The sequence below is a fragment of the Portunus trituberculatus genome, chromosome 28 (assembly GCF_017591435.1).
Source record: "Portunus trituberculatus isolate SZX2019 chromosome 28, ASM1759143v1, whole genome shotgun sequence".
Taxonomy (NCBI): domain Eukaryota; kingdom Metazoa; phylum Arthropoda; class Malacostraca; order Decapoda; family Portunidae; genus Portunus; species Portunus trituberculatus.
Window position 1 is genome coordinate 12,451,056 of NC_059282.1, and position 22,500 is coordinate 12,473,555.

At 41.8% G+C, this 22,500-nt stretch overlaps 1 protein-coding gene and 1 long non-coding RNA gene across 3 annotated transcripts in view; both read left to right on the forward strand.

The window, feature by feature from the left end:
* Window positions 1-11,565, forward strand: part of LOC123510005 — a 21,952-nt gene extending 10,387 nt beyond the window's left edge. The window contains exons 5-9 of the mRNA XM_045264682.1: window positions 4,481-5,496; window positions 6,553-6,707; window positions 8,429-8,608; window positions 9,344-9,572; window positions 9,791-11,565. Coding sequence (XP_045120617.1) covers window positions 4,481-5,496; window positions 6,553-6,707; window positions 8,429-8,608; window positions 9,344-9,572; window positions 9,791-10,787 — 2,577 coding nt within the window. The 3' untranslated portion in view covers window positions 10,788-11,565. The remainder of the gene's footprint in view (window positions 1-4,480; window positions 5,497-6,552; window positions 6,708-8,428; window positions 8,609-9,343; window positions 9,573-9,790) is intronic.
* A 2,567-nt stretch (window positions 11,566-14,132) lies between these two features.
* The window catches only part of LOC123510167, a 93,023-nt gene continuing 84,655 nt past the window's right edge, over window positions 14,133-22,500 (forward strand). For both annotated transcript variants that reach the window (XR_006676403.1, XR_006676402.1), the window contains exons 1-2: window positions 14,133-14,228; window positions 16,103-16,195. This is a non-coding gene — a long non-coding RNA (uncharacterized LOC123510167). The remainder of the gene's footprint in view (window positions 14,229-16,102; window positions 16,196-22,500) is intronic.

Consider the following 22,500-nt stretch of genomic DNA (forward strand, 5'->3'; position numbering starts at 1 on the left):
TGTCAAGAAAATTGTATCTTGGCGCCATCTTTTGGAGACTTACTAAATATTTCTTACACTTTCTTAATTGATTCTTAGTCACCCGGAGCTGTTTAGTCTCTCTCTCTCTCTCTCTCTCTCTCTCTCTCTCTCTGGTAATGATAAATGTAGAGTTTTACAACCCGTCACACACACACACACACACACACACACACACACACACACACACACACACACACACACACACACACACACACACACACACACACACATCCTCCATTTTCTATATCACCCATGTCATTTCCTCGTTTTCTCACATCAAGCAGATCATTAAAAAGGGGAAAAATAAAGTCATCTTGAGAATATAGGTCGAGGAAGAACCCCCCATGCGCCCCCTCTCTCTCTCTCTCTCTCTCTCTCTCTCTCTCTCTCTCTCTCTCTCTCCGGTAATCAAATCTCGTTTCCGTATTTGCTTTAATCTCACACTTTATAATTTTCGCTGTAAAATGAAGCGCCACATTGCTTTGCTCAAGGCTCTTAAACTTTCGCTCATCCAGCCTCGTAAGTTTTCAATATTTCAAAACTTTTAGCTCCTCTCAAATATGCGCTGGCGTCACGGTGCTGGGAGAGACCTGGGTACTGGATGGGAAGGAGGAGGGACAGAGGAGAGGGGTAGTGTTGCCTAAATGCTCATTCTAGGGCTCTCTTCGTGTACAGGGTGTGGTGCAGCTTCAGTACAGGGCCGTTTCTTGTTGTCATACTTAGTTTTCGTGAGATTTGGTTATGTTCTGTATTTATATAAGAGGAAAAATTGGTAAAAACAACGAAGAATTAAAAAAAAAAAAGGCCCCACTTAGTCGTCAGTCTCCTTGCAAGTCTGTGTTAGTTAAAAGAAAAGGGATAAATGTCTTCAGTAACATGACGTGTTTTCATATTCATTCTGCTTCCTATTTGGCGATTTTAAACCTATGTGGGTATTAAAATAGTGAAGACTCTGGCCATTAATCTTCTGACATCCATAGACTTTTCCTAATATAAATGAAATCGTCCAGTCATACCCGAAACTCAAGGTAGAAATGCGTCCCAGTACTGAAGAGGTTAAATAAAGTCGAGTCATACTATGTTGGAAATACAGAAGCAGGTTGGGAGTTCCAGAGTTTCCCGGAAAAAGGTGTGAATGACTGAGAGTACTGGTTAACTCTTGCATTACATTAGAGAGATGGTCAGAATAGGGGTAATAGGTATCTTAATGTCTTGAAACCTCCCTCTTAAACGAAGTCAAGTCATAGGAAGTTGGAAATACAGAAGCAGATAGGGAGTTCTAGAGTTTACCGCCGTGGTACAGTGGAACCATGCGTGCTTTGGGGTCCGAGGGGTCTCTAAGCGCACGGGTTCGAATCCTGTCCACGTTCCGAGTGTAGGTTGGGCTTCCTCACTCAGGGCAACGGTTTCCTAGCGGGTGGGCTTTGACATAGGAGGTACCACAACAAGTATCCCCTTTAGCCCAGAAATTACCCTGAAAAGTGTGAATGACTGAGAGTACTGGTTAACTCTTGCATTAGGGAGCTGGACAGAGTAGGTGTAGTGGGTATCTTAATGTGTTAGTTGTGTTTTGTATGTTTGTGTTGTTATTTGTTGTTGAGGGGGCCATTAAAATCAAATCAATCATATTCTTTTTGTTTTTCTTCTTTTTGTGTATGTGTGTGTTTAGTTGTTATTGGTGTTTTTAGTGATTCTTTTATCTTTGTTTTGTGTGTTTTTTTTCTTTTTTTTTCTTCTTTTTCCTTCTTTTTGTATTGGTGTTGGATTGTCACTCTTCTGTCCTTTTTTTCTTGTTTTTTTTTCATAGTTTTTCTCTTTTGTTTTCTTTATTTTCTCTTTTTTCGTCCTCTGTATTTTTCATTCTTGTCATCTTTTTTCCCTAGTCTTTCTCTTTTTTTTTCTTTTATTTTCCCTTTTTCGCGCGCTCTCTTTATTTTTTTCTTCTATTCCCATTTACTGAATTTCCTTTCGCTCGTCCTTCTTCCATTTCACTAATTCTTTTTTTTTCCCGTCACTTTTCCTAACTATTTTTCTCTCTTACTTTTTCTTTTCTTTTTCTTTTCCGCTCTGTATTATTATTATCATTATTTTTGCTTCCGTTCCCATCTCCAGTGTCTTCTTTCGTCCGTCCGTCATTCTCTTAACTTCTTCCTTCTCTTTTCCATCTTTTCCACCTTTCTGGCGCTGCATTTATTCTCCCTCTTCCTCTCTTCCATTTCTCCAATCTTCCTTTCCTCTTTCCTACACTTTTTTTTCGTTTATTTCTTCTTTTATTTCTCCTCTCCTGATTTTGCGGACATCATATTTTTTTCCTTTATTTTTTTTCCTCTCTGGTATTTATAAATGAGTCGCATTATTCGAAAAAAGAGAAAGGAATTACGTTAAGCCATTCATATTTTTCCGTTTTCTTTTCCATTTTCTTTTTCTTTTTCTTTATTTTTCTGGTTGCTTCTGAAACGTATCGAAAAACAAGAAACTAAAAAAAAAAAAAGAAAAAAAACATGAACTACTACAGTTTTAGAAAATACGTAGAGATAGGAAAGAAATTAGACCATGAAAACAACGTAACTTATTCGTATTTCTTTTATTTTCTTTGTGGTGGTGAAATAAAAGAAAGATTAAAGACGAGGAGGAGGAGGAGGAAAAGCAGGCAAAAAAAAAAAAAAAAAAAAAGAAAAAAAAGGAACAACACACACATACACACATACACACATACACAAATAGACACTAAACAAAACAAAAAAATGCACACCCATTGTAAATATCAGAACAAGCAGGGCTACCAACATTACTCCATCAATAAGTATAGTTTAACAGAGCACGCAGCGCGGAGTTAGTAATGAAGGCTTGTTGTTGTGCTCCAGTTTGGGACAGTTCGGGAAAAACATTGCAATAGGTGGAAATGTATTAGTGTGCGGGTGTGAATTGGTGTTTGAGAGAGAGAGAGAGAGAGAGAGAGAGAGAGAGAGAGAGAGAGAGAGAGAGAGAGAGAAACAAACTGAAACTTACATTAGTAAATATATTTCCTTCTAACTAACTGACTGACTCACTAACTTACTGATTTCTTGACTGAATTACTGACCTACTTACGAACTGAATGACTGGACAAACTGATAGACTAACTAACCACATATTTAATCTAACCTAACCTAACCTAGCCCAACCAAGACAAACCAGCTACATCGACCATATATACACTAATTTCCTTAACTTTGGAATAAACTTCACATTACAAACTCCTCCATCTTCTAATCCCTTCTCAAATCCTACTCAACACTCTCCAGCCCAGCCAAGCCCTTCCCAGCCCTTCCTAGCCTTCGCCAGCTAAGCCAAGTCTTCTACAACCCTTCCCAATCCTTCCTAGCCTTCCCCAGCCCTTCCCAGCACATCCCAGCCTTCCCCAGCCCTTCCCAGCACATCCCAGCATTCCCCAGCCTTCCCCAGCCCTTCCCACCCTTCCCAGCCTTCCCCACCCCTTCCCAGCGCTCCCCAGCCTTCCTCAGCCCCCATCAACCTTCCCCAGCCCATTTTATCCCCTTCCCAGCCCTCCCAACCCTCCACAGCCCAGCCTCACTTAGTTTCCCGGGTTTGCGTCGCAGTTTCTTCACATCAAAGCCGTCATTTGTTACCTCAGCGTCCCCGGAGACAACCCTCGTGCGTGAAGACAGAGATTGAGTCTCTCTCTCGCTCCCTCTGCCGAAAAACATTAGACGACCTTGAGTTTCTGGGAGTCTAAAAAGGATTGTCTTCTCTGGAGCATTTTTTACTATTTATTTTTGTGGTGCTTGTCTCTGTGTGTGTGTGTGTGTGTGTGTGTGTGTGTGTGGGTGTGTGTGTGTGTGGGTGTGGGTGTGTTGTGATTTAAGTTTTTCAGGGGATGAGTAAGAACGTGTTTGTTTTGTTTTGTTTTTATTGACTTGTGAGACCGACTGGTTTTTTTTTTTTTTATTATTATTTAAGGTTTGGTTTGGTTGATATTTGTTTGTGTTGGTTTGCAGAGGTTTGGTAGAGTAATGTTAAGCCCTCCAGTACCATGACGCGTCTTCAAATTCATTCTGGTTACTATTTGGAGGTTTTATACAGCTTCAGAAACTTAAGAGGGGGATTGGAATAGTGAAGACTAACCATTAATCTTGTAACTCCATAGACCCTTACTAATGCCACTGAAATGGTCTAATCGTACACAAATCTCAAGATAAAAATATGTCCCAGCAATGAAAGAGTTAATGTAAAGTTATTGGTTAGGTTAGGTTAGGTTAGGTTAGGTTAGCTCTGTTTTCACCAATGCGTTAGTGAGTGATTTGATAAGGATTGTGGCTAACTAACGTGAAAAAACATCCTTGCAAACCAAACTGCTCTCTTGCTTCCCCCGCCAATTCTCCAGGTATATAAAGCAGTTTCGGGGAAAATCACATCAGCCAGTAAAACCTCTCTCTCTTTCTTTCCCTTTCACCTTCAGGAGTTCTTGAGGAAAATGGAGAAGGAATTTTGCGTGGACGTCACCTCGCCAACACCTCAGATCTCTCACGTTGGCTCTGGGTGGCGGCGGCGGAGGCGGGAGGCGTCTTCAAGCTCACCTGCGTCACCGGCACCTTCACCTGACGCGGAAGAGCAAGAAGGAAAACAGGTGATTAGTGTGTTAAGTGGCCCTTCACCTACTCTCTCACCTGCCCAGTATTTTCCTAAGATTGCCGCTGCTGTCACGTTCTTGTCCGGCTCTTCCTCCTCCTCGTCTTCCCCTCGCCCCGCCATGGAGAACCGCCACCGCACGCCACCGCTAAATCAGTCCCCATCACGCGGCGGCAGCGAAGTAAGAAGGATGCGTGGAAGGAAAACACAGGTGATTATACAACAGAAGGAGGAGGAGGACGAGGACAAGGAGGAGGTTAAAGGAGGCATGAGGAGGAAAGGGAAAAAACAGGTGATAATTATGGAAGACGCTAACAAGGAGGAGGAGGAAGAAGAAGAAATGGTGGGTAAAGAAGATGTGAAGAGGAAAGCGCCAAGACTGAGTGCTCTTTCTCAGGTAAACAACAATCCATCTTACCTGGAGAGTGGCAAATTAGGGCACCAGGTGAGGGGCGGGGCGGTCTTCACTCCCCGCCTCCCTCGCTCCTTCGGTCACCTCAACACCTCCCTTCCTCTGCCCCCCATGGCATCCCCGGGGGGCGCTGACGGATGGGGGTTATCGGCACCTCAGGCAGAGTCCGCGGCGAGGCTTAACGAACGTGGGGGAGTCCTGCAGAGTCCTTCGTTACATCCTGAGGACTCTGAGGACTTTGAAGAAGACCCCTTAGCTTATAACCCTTACCACCCCGGGGGATTCGGCGCGGGGGTCCCAGGGGAGTTTGAGGACCATGTAGGGCATGGTTTGGTCCCCTCAGGAGGCTTCGGGGAGGTGGTGCCGCCCCTGGAGAAGCCACAGCCGCCCCCAGACACCAACCAGTTCTTTCACGGCAATGAAGTGACGGTGAGGTGAGGAAGTGTGAAAGTGAGGTGTTCTGTGTGTGCGTGTGTGTGTGTGTGTGTGTGTGTGTGTGTGTGTGTGTGTGTGTGTGTGTGTGTTTGGTTTATTTCACTCATTTCTCTCATCTCAGCTTTTTTCTTTCTTTTAGTATTTATTTCCCTGTCTCTTTCATTCGTCTACATCTCTGCTTTATCTAATCTATTCTCAGTTTTCCATCTATTCTATCTCTCCCTCATTCATTTTCTATGCCATCCACTTCATTCACCCACTTTTTTCATCCGTTTCACCTATTCACGTTCCTTCTATCCCTTCCATTCATTCACGTGTCTACTCTATCCATCCACGTTTGTTTCTTTTATTCCCTCGTTTATCATCTATCTCTGCCATTTCTTCCATATCTTCATCCGTCATTGAAATATACGAGAAATTTATCTGTTTTTATCTTTCTGTGTTTGCTTATTCACAATCCTTTCCTCCTCCTCCTCCTCCTCCTCCTCCTCCTCCTCCTCCTCCTCCTCCTCCTCCTCCTCCTCCTCCTCCTCCTTCTCCTCTTCCTTATCTTCTGTTTCTTCTTCCTTAAATCGTATTGTTTTTCTTTCTGTTTTTCCTCCTGTTCCTTTCTGTCTTTTCTGCTTCTATTTATTCTTCTTTTCCTTTGTTTTCTGTTCGTCTCTCTCACTTCTTCCATCTTTTTTCTTCTTTCGTTTGTTTGTTTTTTGTATCCCTTTCTTATCCTTTCGTCTATCCAATGCTCTCTTCCATCCCTCTCTTCCTCTCATTATTATTTTTCTTTTCCTTCTATTTCTTTCTTTTCTTCTACTTTTCTATCCTTTCCTTATTCTTTCCCACTTTCTCACATCATTCCCTTTCTCTTATCTATCTAATCTCGTCCATCTCTTCCTTTCTCCTAACATTTATCTTCCTCCTTCTCTTTTCTTACTTTTCTTCCATCTATCATCACACTCCACCCGTTCCTTCTCACTCTTATCTCTCTGATCCTCACATCCTTCGTCCCATTATCTTCAACCATCCCACGTTCTTCTTCCTATCCCTCGCCTCCACAGCCCCGTTACAACAGTGTGTGGCGGTAACCTCTCCAAGAATTACCGAGACGTGCAGTGCTTTCCAAAACCTGATGCCTTCAACCCTTGCGAAGATATCATGGGGAATCTGGGTCTTCGCGTGGCTGTGTGGCTGGTGGTGGTGACGGCAGTGTTCGGTGAGTAGCAGGCTGGGAGATAGAAAATGAGAGAGAAGGAAGAAATGAGTGTACAGTGAGGTGAGAGATGTAAAGAAATAGGTGTTTTGATGAAAGGGATATGGCTGAAATGGTGAAATGAAGAAAGATGCAAGTGTTTTGGCTTTGATGAGTGGCTGGGTGAGAGGTAGGAGACGAAAATGAAGGGAGAAATAAATGAGGTGAATAGTGTAAAAAAAAGATAGATGTTTTAAGTAAACTGAATGATTGAAATGGTAAAACAACAAAAGGTGCAAGTGTTTTGGTGAGAAGAGAGATGAAAGACAAAGATGAAGAAAGAAATAGAGAGTGAGAAAGGAGACAGAAAGCGTGGATGAAAGAAGGAGTGGTGAGTGAAATGAATGATGCCAAAAAGGAGGTTTTAAGGAAAAGAAATTATGGAAAAGGTGAAATGAAGAAAGATGCAAGTGTTTTGGTGAGTTTGTGGAAGAAAAAAGAGATAAAAGACAATAATGAATGGGGAAATGAAAGGAGACTGAGATAAATTGTACAAAAAAAAGGAGAAGGAAAAAGAAAAAGAGAATGAGTGAGAGGGTAAAGTAAGGGAAGAAGGGAATCTTAAAAGGAAGAATTATGTGTTAAAAGGAGTGAGAGGAGAAAGTAACAAGAAAATGGTGCAAAGAAGAGAGGAGCAGGAGAGAAAACAGAGAGAAAAGACAGGAAAAGAATAAGAGAGTAAAGAAGAGAAAGAAGAGAAGGAGAATAAAAAGAAAAGGATGAAAAAAAAAGAAAGAAAACGGGAGACTGAAAGAGATTGAAGGAGGTGAAGTAAAGGAGGGGAAGAGAGAAAAGGAAAAAAAAAAAAGGAAAAAAGGATATAGTGAAAGGGACGAATGAGAGATTAAAAATGAAACAAGAGAGAAAAGAGACAAAGGATACAAAAATAAGAAAGTGACAGTGTAAAGGGAGGAGTGAGAGATTAAAGGAAGTGAGACAGGGAAGGGGAGAGAAAAATAAGGGAGAGAAAATACGGGAGGGAAAAAACACAGGAAAAAAAGGAACATTTGAGATCACCTTGTAAAAGACGTTAGAGAGAGAGAGAGAGAGAGAGAGAGAGAGAGAGAGAGAGAGAGAGAGAGAGAGAGAGAGAGAGAGAGAGAGAGAGGCAATAGGAAAAAGAGTGAGGGAGAGGGAGAGAAAATGTGAAAAAGAGGAGAGAGTGAGTGAGAAAATGAATGGGAAAGAGTGAACGAGAGAGAGAGAGAGAGAGAGAGAGAGAGAGAGAGAGAGAGAGAGAGAGAGAGAGAGAGAGAGAGAACGTGTTTTACTTTTCTTCATGTTTAGTCCTCTGTCTCTCTCTCTCTCTCTCTCTCTCTCTCTCTCTCTCTCTCTCTCTCTCTCTCTCTCTCTCTCTCTCTCTCTCTCTCTCTCTCTCTCTCTCTCTCTCTCTCTCTCTCTATATATATATATATATATATATATATATATATATATATATATATATATATATATATATATATATATATTATATTTATTTATTTATTTATCTTCCAACCTATCTATCTATTTATCTGTCTCACTATCTACCTGTCCATCTATTTGTCAATCTACTATCTGCTTACCTACCTTACGACTTACCTCTATACCTCTTCTATTCACCCTACACATTACTTTCACCACCATTCCTGCTTTAGAAATCCCCTCTCACTCTCTGTCTGCTTCTCTCCCCTCCTCTCTCTCAGGCAACCTCTCCGTCATGATCGTCTTAATGTCCACGCGGTTCAAGATGACGGTATCCAAGTTTCTAATGTGCAACTTGGCTGTGGCTGATCTGTGCATGGGCATCTACCTCCTCCTCATCGCTGCCATGGACCTGCATACCATCGGCGTCTACTTCAACTCCGCTATATACTGGCAAAATGGTAAGGGAGAGAGAGAGAGATGAGGGACAGAGAGAGTGTGTTGGTGTGAGAGGGATAAGGAAGAAGAATGCTTGGCTGAGGAATGATTGTAATGGTGAAAGATTTAAGATTTGTTGGAAAGAAGAAAGATAACGAGAGATAGAAGGAAAAGGAGGAAGGAAGGAAGGAAAGAAGGAAGGAAGGTAGTGAAATGAATTAGAGAATGAAAGGAAGGATGGGGTTACAGAAGGGAAAGCAGAGAGAGAGAGAGAGAGAGAGAGTGGGGCGGGGGTTGGCCATCATGTTCTTGTCAGCTTTTCTTCTTATTTTAACACCCTTTATTTTATCCTGCCTCCTTCATTCTCCTCCTTTTTCCTCCTTTTTCGCCTTTTGCTCTCTCTCTCTCTCTCTCTCTCTCTCTCTCTCTCTCTCTCTCTCTCTCTCTCTCTCTCTCTCTCTCTCTCTCTCTCTCTCTCTCTCTCTCTCTCTCTCTCTCTCTCTCTCTTTCATCACCGCGTCTTCGTTCACTTTCTCCTTCTCCCTTTCCTTCTATTCCCCACATTTAATCTTTCTATTTTCTCTCCTTTCCCTTTTTCTGTTGTAATTTTCCCTTCTCCCTTTCTTCTTTCCTTTTCATCCTCTTTCTCCATTTCTCCATACTGTTTCGCTTCTCTCCTTCATCTCCCTTTCACTTCCACCTTGTTCTCTTTCTTCTCTCACCTCTCCCTTCACCTCCTCCTTCCGCCACTCCGTCAGGCCCCGGATGCAAGGTGGCTGGCTTCCTGACGGTGTTCGCCTCGGAGCTGTCCATCCTGACGCTGACGGTGATCACGCTGGAGCGCTGGTACGCCATCACTTACGCCATCCACCTCAACAAGCGCCTCAGGCTGTCCGTGGCGGCGAGGGTCATGGTGCTAGCCTGGCTCTACGCCCTCACCATGGCCGGCCTGCCTCTCGTCGGCGTCTCTGGCTACTCCAAAACAAGGTGAGGGTGCTGGTGTAGCGTGTAAGGTAAGGTGGTAGGGTAAGGTAGAGGAAAAAAGGGGGAAGACGTTTTTAGTCTCTTGTGTATGATTTTTGGGGCCATTAGTTGAGTCAGTGGTGTCTTGCTCTCGCCTCCTTGTTGTATTTAGGTTCCTCTTTGTATGTGTGGGTGGTGGTGCCAGGTGGCAGTGTACTGACGTGTGCGTGTCCCGCCCCCAGCATCTGCCTGCCCATGGAGACAAGCGATACGGCTGACCAGGTGTACCTGCTGGTGTTGCTGGTCACCAACGGCCTGGCCTTCGTGCTGATCTGCGTGTGCTACGCTAAGATGTACTGCTCCATCGCCGGCAACAACCTCGCCGCCAACACCTCAGACACTACGGTGGCCAAGCGCATGGCGCTGCTCGTCTTTACGGACTTCGCGTGCTGGGCGCCCATCGCTTTCTTTGGACTAACGGCGGTGTGCGGGTACCCTCTCATCAGCGTCACCCACGCCAAGTTCCTGCTGGTGTTCTTCTACCCCCTCAACTCGTGTGCCAACCCTTACCTGTACGCCATCCTCACCAAACAGTACCGCCGCGACTTGTTCCTCATGCTGGCGCGCCACGGCTTCTTCACGCGTCGCGCCATGAAGTACAAGGGCGGCTGCTCCACCAACACGTGGCCCAACCAGCACCACGTGTGTGTCAGCGGCGGCCCAGGCGGCGGAGGCAGCGGCGGCCCCAGCAGGCGCATCTCCACGCTGACGCAGATCACCACGTGCGGGGAGTGGCGCGCCAGGGCGCGGGACGGCTCCGTGGAGAGTCTGCCCCACCAGGCCTCTCCGCCCCGCATCAAGAGTATCTCCATGGACCTGGCGGTGCCCCTCGCTGTACCCCAAGGAGGAATCGACCGCCGCTCGTCAGACGTGTGCCGCAAGCTGCAGCCCGTGGCCGAGGTGCACGACGGACGCGTCTCACCGCAGCCCGCCGCCACCTCCGGCTCGCCGCACCCTATCAAGAACTGCTACGCCCGCATGAGCTTCACGCCAGAGCAGGAAGCCCTGCTTCAACGCTACGCCTCAGACCGCCAGTCCGGCGTCACGGCCGTCAACGCTCGCCGCCGCCCTTCCGCCACGGACTCCCGCGACGACCCGCTGCCCCTCTCCCTCTACACGCCCACCACGCCAGACACCATCACCACACCTATCTCGCCCAGCTTGGACCACGCCGTGTAGATCCACACACGCTTGCACACCGCCGGCAGGTTAATCTTGCCTCGGGGACTGAGGGAGTGAGAAAGGAGGAGCGGGCAGAGGACATGTCGCCACGCTTACTGCGATAATGACTTGCCGACAAGACAGACAGGCCAGTAGGGCAAGATGTAATAGACTGACACCTATGTAAATAATGAACCTAATCAGTATTGCGTAAGAATATAGGTATACAAATATTAACCAACTATATATAGTCAGTGTGTGCGTGTGTAGCTGATGTATATGTAATACAATACTGCACACACAAATGTAAACACAAGAACACATGATAACCAGGTAACTCCTGTGTGTGTGTGTGTGTGTGTGTGTGTGTGTGTGTGTGTGTGTGTGTGTGTGTGTGTGTGTGTGTGTGTGTGTCACGTCCCTAACGCGCACACACAAATACTTCCGTGTATGTCCTCGTACTATACGTATAGAAACAGCCAATCTTACCTCACTAGAACTCAGTAAACACACAGACACGCAAACACATCAATCAAACATTCCCTCGCGTGCCAAAAATAGATAAAACGACATTATAAAGAGACACATTCGCCATAAAACCACACCTCTTTGAACACGAGCTATAATATGGATTTTATATAGAATACCTGTAATTAAGCTTTTGTTGACTGTGCAGGTAATATTTTTGTACGTGCTGTGTGTGTGTGTGTGTGTGTGTGTGTGTGTGTGTGTGTGTGTGTGTGTGTGTGTGTGTGTGTGTGTGTGTGTGTGTGTGTGTGTGTGTGTGCATTAGTGACTACCTCATCGTCATTTGTGTTATTATTATTATTATTATTATTATTATTATCATTATTATTATTATTATTATTATTATTATTATTAGCATTATTGATTTTTTTGACGTACTTATTGATGTATGTATATTATCCGTCCTCATGTTAAACTCTCTCTCTCTCTCTCTCTCTCTCTCTCTCTCTCTCTCTCTGTCGGGTAGTACGTAGCAGTGGTCCGTGTCCGTGTGTGTTCGTGTGTTCGTGCGTTGCTGTGCCGCCGCCAGACGCTTAGTGCATGTGTAGCCAACGCAGAGAGGAACCTTGCTAAGGTCACATTCCCCACTGGTAACGCTGCTGCTGGGGCTCCTCTCTCCTTGTTTACTTTGTTTATCAGACACGTTTTCTTCACCACTCGCTTTACATTATTACATTAACTCAAGTATTCATTTAAATATTTGTTTTTAAAATTAATTCTAAGCTAAGCCTTGGATGAAAATGCTAATGTTATTTCAGTACATTCCAGTGTAAGATGAAACAAGTGCCGAATCATTGCAGAAAATTGTAACTTCTAAAAGGTGATGCAGAAAACAATTTTACATCCATGACCAACTGTTTTCGTTTTTTTTTTTTTCGTTTTTATATTATATGATTCTTTCGTTTTGTAAAATTTGTATCTGTATTCAACTGCATTCTCGAACTTTCCTTCTATCAGTTACCTTAAACAGACTGTATTATCAGAACTTATTCACGCTTTCAAGAGTTCTTCCATAGTGTACCAGTGATAGTTCAACAGGAATTCTACATCATCAATGAAAAAAAAACTAAAACAGTCCTTAAGAGAGAGAACAAAGAGTTTACAGAATACAGATCTTTGTTTGGTGTAGCAGAAGACACACGGTGAAGGCTCCTCGCTGTGTTGTCTGCTCCACGACTCACCTGCTGCATTGTTTACCTGTGCAGAAGTGGACGGTAACTAATACAGGCATTTGATATACTGACTCATCGTATCATTCCACATTACAATTTTCCTCATTGAACACCCTCTCAATTTCACTATTTCAAAACGAACAACCTGAATCAAATTGTACCTACCTCTGCTTTATTCATTGAAAAATCCAGACTTACTCTTACTCACTAATTGTTACTTTATTCTCTATCGACTCACCACGTCCCTGATTCACGAGTAACGGTGGACAGGACACAGAAACACAGGTACAGCCTCTCCCAGCGGTACCAGAGGCATGAGTGACCGCGCCTCACCACCCCACATTGTTTAGCCAACCGTGAGCCTTACTTTGAAACCCTGCCCGCTTCTACACTACATTCAAAAGCCTCTAGTTGACTTTGTACACGTTTTCAATGGTGTTCTTTATGACTCCAGTGACAGATTAATAAGATTTCTACATTATTAAGTGGAGAAATACTATGAGAACCTGACTAATCATGTTTGTGGGCTTAGAAAGGAGTCGTGGTGAGAAAGCGAAGGGTTTCAGGATACGGTCTCGGAGCTGACGTGTATAAAGAACATCATGAAAAGTCTTGATGAATAATAAATAAGTGTGTTTCATCGTTTGTCATTTGCTGATCCTTGGGTAGCTTTGGGTTTGAGTATAGCATGAAGGAGGGGGGGCTGTATACTCTCTCTCTCTCTCTCTCTCTCTCTCTGGTAGTTGAATTTTTATGGGCTATTTTGATGCACGTTAACAGACAATTCATATATTAAAAAAGAAAGGAAGAAGATAAAAAAAGAGACTTGGCAACTCTAACACATTGTCCATATTTTACATTATATCTTTTTTTTACCCAAGCCTCAAATTATCCATGTAATATAACCACAACAACCTTTGCGCCATTTGATCGTCAGTTTTCTACACGTGACACATATTATTCAAGCCTACTTCTTTCATTTTAGAGTTAACTGCATGCTAACGTGTCGCCTTGAGGTTTGTACAGTGAAAACCATGCCTGTAACTATAGCATCAGTGGGTGAAGAAAACTATGATAACTACTTGATTACTTAATGGATCAGTAGTTAACAGCCTCGCCTTTATAACTTTTTTCCGTTTTTTTTTTTATATTTTACTAGCTTATGTTTGTCTTTTTACTAGACTAACTGTTTACTCATTTATTCACTTGTACTCAAATGTGTTATTCATTTACTTTTTTTTTTCTATAAGCTCGAGTCAGGAGTGCCAACCTTTCCAGCATCCTAATGCATTTTTCTTTCATCAACTTTTACGTAGCCTAATTCAAAGCGACTCTCTATACAATGATATATTTTCTGCTTATTTTTTTTTCAATTTCACTTACTTTCATTTGTATAAAAGTAATCTCGATATTTTGAAAATTCGACTCCTCATCACACGTCTGGCAGACACATCAAGACTTACCTCAAAACTAAAACTCAAATGAATAGCGTACAGTTCAAATTGCTAAGAAAACACATACCTAGTGAGTTTTCAGAGAATATTCCACAGTTTAACCTGTCCTTTAATGAACAGAAGAATTCGTCACAATCGAATAAGTAGAAATCATGAAATAGTTTTTCCGGAGGATGCTCAGGACCAAACTCTAGTAACCTCCACTCCATCTCCAGAATCGCGTATTGAGGTTGGTTTCATAAGTTCCATGGAAATATATAGTTTTTTCCCCTCGTTGATTTGTTACTGCGCTGTACTAGGAAGAGGTGAGTAATGGAGGAGTGAGGCGTTAGGCAAGCCCATTCAGTGTCAGGTTTATGGTAGAAGATACAGCTTGGTAAGTGCGTTAGATGTTAGTGACACTCATAACTACGGCTTGCTTTACCGCATGGAGGTATTCATGTGTTCTTGTTTTACTCTTGTCAGTTTGTAAAGAGAAATATGTAGAGAATGTAACTTTACTAGGCTTACTGGGCAGTTGGACAAATGTATTCACGCTCTGTTTGCTAAGATACGTAAAGGAGAAGAGATAATAAGTACGGTCAAATGATATAATGGCTCGTTCGAAGCTCATAACCCGCCGCAGAGTAACCGCTGAATGATTACTGTTAAATAAAGTGTTGATGCTCTTTCTTTTAGCATCGCATTACTTAAGAGAAGACGACAAGATAAATAAGCTTGATTAGATTAGGTAATTGCTCGTATGAAGCTCGTAACCCGCCTACTGAGTTTTGAATGATAACGTAAAGTGTTGATTCTCTTCATCAATCTGCCATACGTAAGGGAGGAAGATAAGATAAATGAAGTTCGGTAAATTGAGGCAGGCTAATTACTCGTTCATGATTACCGGTAAGTAAAGTGTTGATTTCATTTTTTTTTTTTATTACAACTATACATAGAGAAGAGAGATGGTTTAAATGAGATAATTGATGGCTTGCAGCTCGTAACGCGACAACTGAACGCCGATTGATTACCGTGTAGCAAAGAGTAAAATATTAACAAAGGCACGCCACTGTAATCACTGTGTTCGAGTCGTTCCCCACAAGTAACTTTTTTATTTGGTGGGAAAGCGGGGTTTTTTGGATTGGGAAAGTTAAGGTATGGTCAAATGTCACCTCTTACAACGAAAAATGAGTGCGAGTTATTGCTGATGTTATGATGACCCCAGAAATTGGTAGTATATATCTTTAGAGACAGTAATCTAATCTACCATTACCTAACCTAACGTGAAACCGAGTGCGAGGTAGCTATAGGGGAATACAAGTTGAGACATTTTCTACCCACTCTCTTCACACATTTGTCGGAAAATAGTGATAATTATTCTTTTCATTAATCTGCAGTATGTTGAAAGGTATATACGAGACACCGAAAGAGAACAGACCAGTGACAAAGGAGAGAAAGGAACCCCAAACAATTGCTGTACATTCACACAGTTATATTAGTTTCCTACGCATCGAAATAGTTATCAGAGAGCGTTGACGGCTACTACAAACTGCAATCGTATACTTTTTCTATGATAGTTTCTTATGCCTTTTGAATTAACGGTGTAGTTCTCTCGTAAACCACCATATTTTTCTTGTCATGCTTCCGTTGGTAAATCCACAAACACCAGTGATCCAGGCGGGGAACACTGTCATTGCTTGTAACATTAATAACACCGGAAACTCAAGGTCTGGGATTGGTTGAAGTGACGAAGTAGTGAGAAGAAATGGACGACTTTGCAGAGAGATAGAGAGAGGGAGAGGTGTGAGGGCGAGGGATTGATCAAGGACTATAAATTCTGAAAAAAAAAGGGAAGAAATGTAACTGTTTTTCGTTTTAAGATGTAGAAAATAAGCAAATATTCTCTCTCTCTCTCTCTCTCTCTCTCTCTCTCTCTCTCTCTCTCTCTCTCTCTCTCTCTCTCTCTCTCTGGAACTGTCAGCATGCAAAATAAGAAAATGAAAAACAATAAAACGAGACTAAAATGGATTCCCCAACTGAATGGACCGCAGGTAGATTCTCTCTCTCTCTCTCTCTCTCTCTCTCTCTCTCTCTCTCTCTCTCTCTCTCTCTCTCTCTCTCTCTCTCTCTCTCTCTCTCTCTCTCTCTCTCTCAGTAGTGGATCATGAAATGAAGTGTTTCTTTTGTTGTTTTTCAGAGCAGGGGGTGTTGTAAGCAGCGCGCCACACAGCCCAGCGCGGTAATCGGCTCAGCGCGGCGGTGGTGGGGGTACAGAAGCTACCCGTCCAAGGTACAGTGCTGGTGTAGTGTATAGTGAGTGTATTTTATGTATGCTAGGGTTTATAGTGCGTGTATTGTGTAGCGTCGCGTTGTCCACTGGATTTGATAATATTGGTTTTTTTTTTATGTTTTCAGAGAGAGAGAGAGAGGGTTGGTGGGTGGGTGCATGTTGTGTAATCTTTCTGCGAATGGAAAATAGTTTGGTCAGAGCGCGTATGGGTGATAGTTTTAATACTCTAGTTGCTTTCTAATGCCAATTGTAGGACAGGAAGTAACAGGGAAAAAAGTAATATGAAAATAGTAATGGAAAAAAAAGGAAACCAGAAAATAACAAATGAGTAACAAAATATTAAATGCTCTTGTTTCCATTTTGAACCTAACCTAACCTAATTCAACCTAACCTACCCAAATACTTTTTCTTCTTAAATAAAATTACGGTTACTTTTTTTCATATATTTTTATCTAGCAATTCTTTCCGTCACTTTTTACCCAATTTCCTTCTGAGCCTCTTTGATACCGAGTCTAATTTACTAAAAGTCGATTTTGTGTAAAGTCAGTCCGAAATACCTTCCTTTATTATATTTCCTTCGTGTTTGCATTTTTTCCTTTTGATAATCGATTCAACATATCATTGCAATAGGTGCGACTCAATAGTGGTGTTCTGGTGTCTGTTGAGTATGGTAAGATGGTAATATAGCAGGCAGAATAATTGAGAGAACGAGCACATTATAAAGGATAAACGTGTTTCTGGCCTTTCTTCTTTGCTGTTACTGTAGATAGTTACGTTATTAGGAAGCAAGAAAAGAACAGGCAGATTTACTTTGCGATAAAGAGGACAGTTACGGCGCAGGGAGGATAGTAATATAAAAAAATAAAAACCTTGCCACTATTAATAATGACAATAATGTTACAAGGAAGGTGACATTAGAAAGGAAGAGAAGAATAGCTGGATTTACGTTACAATAAAGGGGACAGTTAGGTTGAAAAGAGGAAGATAGCAACATGAAAAGACCGAAATATTGCTACTAAAAATTGTTATTAGAAAGGAAGGAAAGAAAAGGTAGATTTACGTTACAATAAAGGGGACAATTAGGTTACAAAAAAGAGAACAGTGACATTAGAAACACTAGAAACTATTACGTTATTAGAAAGGAAGAAAAGAACAACTAGATTTACGTTACAAAAACATTAGAAACACTAGAAACTGTTACGTTTTTAGAAAGGAAGAAAAGAACAACTGGATTTATGTTACAGAGAAGAGGAACACCTAAAATTTACATTACAAGAAAGAGAACAGGTAGGTTACAAAGAGAACGATAGTAACATTAAACGATCAAAACCAGGATCGCGGGGAATTGCGTGGCAGCGGCGGACTAGACGTAAACAAAGAGAGCCGGGAGTGAAATTGCTAAGAGCCGCGATACATAAGTCAAAACAGAGCCACACTGAGCCAACGACCCGCCAGCGAACTATTTCCATGCACGTGTGGCTCCAGAAAGGATATCCATGTGTGAGATTGTACGAGAACATTGCGTGGAGAAAATTGCCGCGAGAAACTAAGGCAGGGATGTTGCGTGAGGCACATTATTGCTAAAAAAAAAACCTGGAAGATGCGTCTGTTTAGCCTTGAAATCATGTAATGGCTTCCTCGGGGTTGGTCTTGAGGTTACGAACGCGAGGTAACCTTTGAAATATTGGCTTTATAACTGACGAGTGGATGAATTCGCAGTAAATTTGTACATAAATTAATAAAGAAATTGATAAATAGTTAGCTTTTCTATTACACTGAAGTTTGTCTTGAGATTACGAGCACGAAGTAAGCTTTAGAATATTTGCTTCATAACTGACGAGTAGCTTAGGGAAATAATAAGTACATTAGGTAGATTTGCCAGGGATTTGTACATAGATTAATAAGTAAATAGGTAAACAGTTAGTTCTTTATTGCATTAAGGTTCTTGACGTAACGAACACGAGGTAAACTTTGAGATATTTGTTCTATAATCATACGTAGCTTAGGGAAATAAAAAGTACGTTAAATAGATTCGCAATAAATTCGTACATAGATTAATAAGTAAATAAATGAATTGTTAGCTTTTCTATGACATTAAATCAGATAAGAAAAAAAATTTGAATGAATAATTTTCAGTCTTCCTTTGTTTAACTAACGAAAAGCTTTGGGAAATGAAAGTACATCAAATAAATTCACAATAAATAGATAAATAGTTGGCGTTTCTATGACATTAAATCAGATACGATAAAAGATAAGATAAATAAATGCATCATAGTTTTCAGTTTTCCTTCGTTTCAAAGCAATACATGAATACACAATTATTTTTTGTCTTCCTTCATATAAAAACTCTCTTAATTTGTAGCATAGTCTTCATAAATCCATACGATTATTCATGCCTTTTCCCTTTATGCCTCGGTGCAGTGTTGCCAATTCAGTGTAATCCCGTTTCAAGCAATATTCACACGATGCTTTAGTCAACCATAGTTTACTTGAACCATAGAAAACGGGCTTGTGCTCTAATTATCTAATATGTACGTACATTTTTATTTTCTCTCATGTTGAGGTATCTTTGTGTAATTAGTGTTATATAAACAAGTGGCTCTCTCTCTCTCTCTCTCTCTCTCTCTCTCTCTCTCTCTCTCTCTCTCTCTCTCTCTCTCTCTCTCTGGTGTTTTATTGAGCGTTTGTGTTTAGCTCAGTGGGTCGTAAGCTGCCTGCAAGTGCTTGACCTTATTTATTTAGCACTCTGCCAGACTGAATTTGGAAGTCACTCTCTCGAAACATTGGGAAATTTACAGGAAACTTCCCCCAGTGCTGCCAACCCTGCCGAGACTTGGTGTGGTTCAGTGTTTGCTTAGAGTTGAAAAAAAAGAAAATAAATTGGTTAAATAAGTAATAATGCTAATGAATGAACAAATAACTAATAGAAGAAGTAAAGAAACAAGGGAATATACACAGACACTTAATGCAGGTACGTCAGTTGTCCTTAATATGCACGAGTCACACACACACAATTATGAAAACGATAGAAACAATTGTGAAAACGTACGGTCGCAGAATTATGATGAGCGATATTGGGTTTGTGTACATTTGCTGTCCCCTTCAATTCGACTCCCGATTGTGTGTTGTTGATTTTTTCTCCATGAGAGGCGCCTTTTTGAAGCGATCGGGGCTGTGTTTGATCGCTGATAACCAAGTAATGTTGTTGCAGCGCAGGAGGAAGGAGCAAGTTTGTGAGTTATTGGTCTAGTTAACTCAATTTACTACCTGCCTGCAATCTGAATCACCCATCATTTGTTGACTTTTATATCTAATCTGTTAACTTTTTATCTAATCGTTTATCAGTATTCTTCATTCCCTTGTTTTGCATGAAGGGAGACTGGCCTAGGGCAACAAAAAATGGCAAAAAAAGGCCCAATGGATTACCAGTTCCCTTAGTCATTGAATTGAGTTATCCAAACCTCCCTCTTAAAAGTAATCAAGTCGTAGGAAGATGGATTTACAGAAGCAAGCAGGGAGTTCCAGAGTTTACCTTTTATTATTTGGGTTTTTTGTTAGTTTTTTTCTGTTGTTTTATTAGATTGATTGGTGTTTTAATTAAGCGTTTGCAGTCATAGTCTTGTTTTTCATTTATTCGTGTCAATGATTTCAAAGCGGTTGTGAGGATGGTAAGAACCTTTATGGCAGTGTTTGTTTTTAGGGGAAGTGAAAACATGATGTTCTTCTTACACATAGAACGAGAGCAAGGACAGTAACCGTTTGCTCACTCTGTAGATATTGGTAATTATTTTTTCTGAATGTTTCGTCATTCTTCATACCTTTCATGGTGAGTAATTTATTTCTCTATTTATTTTATTCTGGAACTCTCTACCCGCTTCTGTATTTCCACCTTCTTATGACCTGAACGTATTTAAGGGGGAGGTTTCATGACATTTATTTCTTTTGGCTAACTCTCGGATCTGCATGGAGACTGGCAACTAAGTGGGCCTTTTTTGTTTAACTTACCTGTTGCCCTTCGCCAGTTTCCCTCTTACATAAATACATGCAAGGGGGGAACCGGCCAAGGGGAACAGAAACGAGTAAGCGAATAGGTGTATTAGCATAGACATATTTACCAAGGAGTCATGGTAGTAGACAGTAACACCAGGCTATTTGACCAGTGTGTGTGTGTGTGTGTGTGTGTGTGTGTGTGTGTGTGTGTGTGTTTGCAATGTAGTGAAGTCATCGTGGCATAAAACTCACATGTCCAGCCCACCCACCTGTGTCCCCGTGCGCCTGACACACACCTGGACACAAATTAAACCCCGGGGACGTACCTCCACTTACCTGTGTGTGTGTGTGTGTGTGTGTGTGTGTGTGTGTGTGTGTGTGTGTGTGTGTGTGTGTGTGTGTGTGTGTGTGTGTGTGTGTGTGGGGGGTGGGTGGGTGGGTGGGGTGGGGTCCTGAGGGGATTGTACCAGGTGTAGATTCTCTTTTTTTTTTTTTTTTTTTTTTTTTTATTTAAACTAGGCTACATGTGTTGTACATACCAGAGGTCTGAGACTATGGTATAGTTCAGGCCTATCTTGGCAACAAAAAGAAATACACAATATTTACAGAAGTGAGACAAATTGATAATTTATTAATAGTATATAATTACTCTCTCTCTCTCTCTCTCTCTCTCTCTCTCTCTCTCTCTCTCTCTCTCTCTCTCTCTCTCGTTTTAATGAATATAGACTTATTTTGCTTTATACTTTTTCTTTCTTAAGCTTCAAAGAGTGTATTAGCATATTTACTGTGTCTTCTCCTCCTCCTCCTCCTCCTCCTCCTCCTCCTCCTCCTCCTCCTCCTCCTCCTCCTCCTCCTCCTCCTCCTCCTCCTCCTCCGTCATTTGAAGGTACCTTGGGGAAACTTTAATATCCTCACGAAAGGTTTTATGAGTGCGCGAGAATTTCCATGAGATGAAAAGACGGATTCAGAATAATAATAATCTACATAAGTGTGTGTGTGTGTGTGTGTGTGTGTGTGTGTGTGTGTGTGTGTGTGTGTGTGTGTGTTTACGTTAAGGCCTATAGCGCCTGTAGACACACTTGAAGAGTGTATGGGAAGCGCTGTTCAGCTTCCGCCCATTAGTGGCGCAGGCAATTTTATTTATAGTGGTACCCATATTAGGGCCCATATCACCCCATATCTATTATAGGTGTAACCACCTATAATAGAACCTGGCTATCATGGTGACATGTAGGTAACTTTGAACCACTCGACAAATGGCAAAGTGTTTAAGGCTGTACGTGGTGGGATTCGAACCTACGCGTGGACGTCTGCCCAATCCCACGCTCACCACCTTATCCACTACGCCTTACCTGTGTGTGTGTGTGTGTGTGTGTGTGTGTGTGTGTGTGTGTGGGTGGGTGTGTGTGTGTGTGTGTGTGTGTGTTTGAAGAGACTATCAAATTTAATAGCCGTTTTTATGAGCCGTGTCTGTGAAAAATGTATTAGAAAAACAATCAGGGTCTCATTTCAGATGCTTAGGGACTGCAAACTCTTAAAGGACCTGCACGGGTACTGGCATCTAAGTGGGTGTATGTTTTAAGACATTTGAGTTGTCCTTGGCCATATTTCCCCTCTTAGGTTGACAAATTAGCCATGTTTAGTCTCTCCTGTGTATGAAAATGAAAAACAAAACAGGCTGCTCTTTGCTTTCCATCCCTTGCAAGAGTAGGCAGGGTTATCAGCGCTATACTCCGAGAATTAACGAGTCAGCCCTTAAAAGTCTCTAGCTCTTCGTTTTCTTTTATAGTCCTCCTGCTGCTGCTTCATGACCTCCCCCATTTTCCTTGGAGTCTTGTCTTGTGTTGACGTTTCTTGGTTTATGGTTTCCTGGTTTCTCGTGTACGGCTTTATTCATTTATTTTTCGTTTGTTTTTGTTTTTAAGCTCGTTTTCAGATTTTTTCAGTTGAGTTTTTATTTTATTTTTTTTTTCTGTATTTTTCTTTTCTTTCTTATTTTGTTTATTTCCTCTCTCACTTTATTCGTTCGTGCTCTCTTTCGACTTTCTTCTATTTTGTTTTCCCTTTCTTTCCTTCGTTTCGTTTCCTTTTTTTTTTTATCTTTCCTCCATCGTTACCTCCAGCAATCTCTCTCTCTCTCTCTCTCTCTCTCTCTCTCTCTCTCTCTCTCTCTCTCTCTCTCTCTCTCTCTCTCTCTCTCTCTCTCTCTCTCTCTCTCTCTCTCTCTACACACATTTTCTTTTCTTATTTTTTCTCCTCTTTCGTTATCTTCTTTTTCTCATGCACTTTTATACCTCAATTTGCTCCTCCTCCTC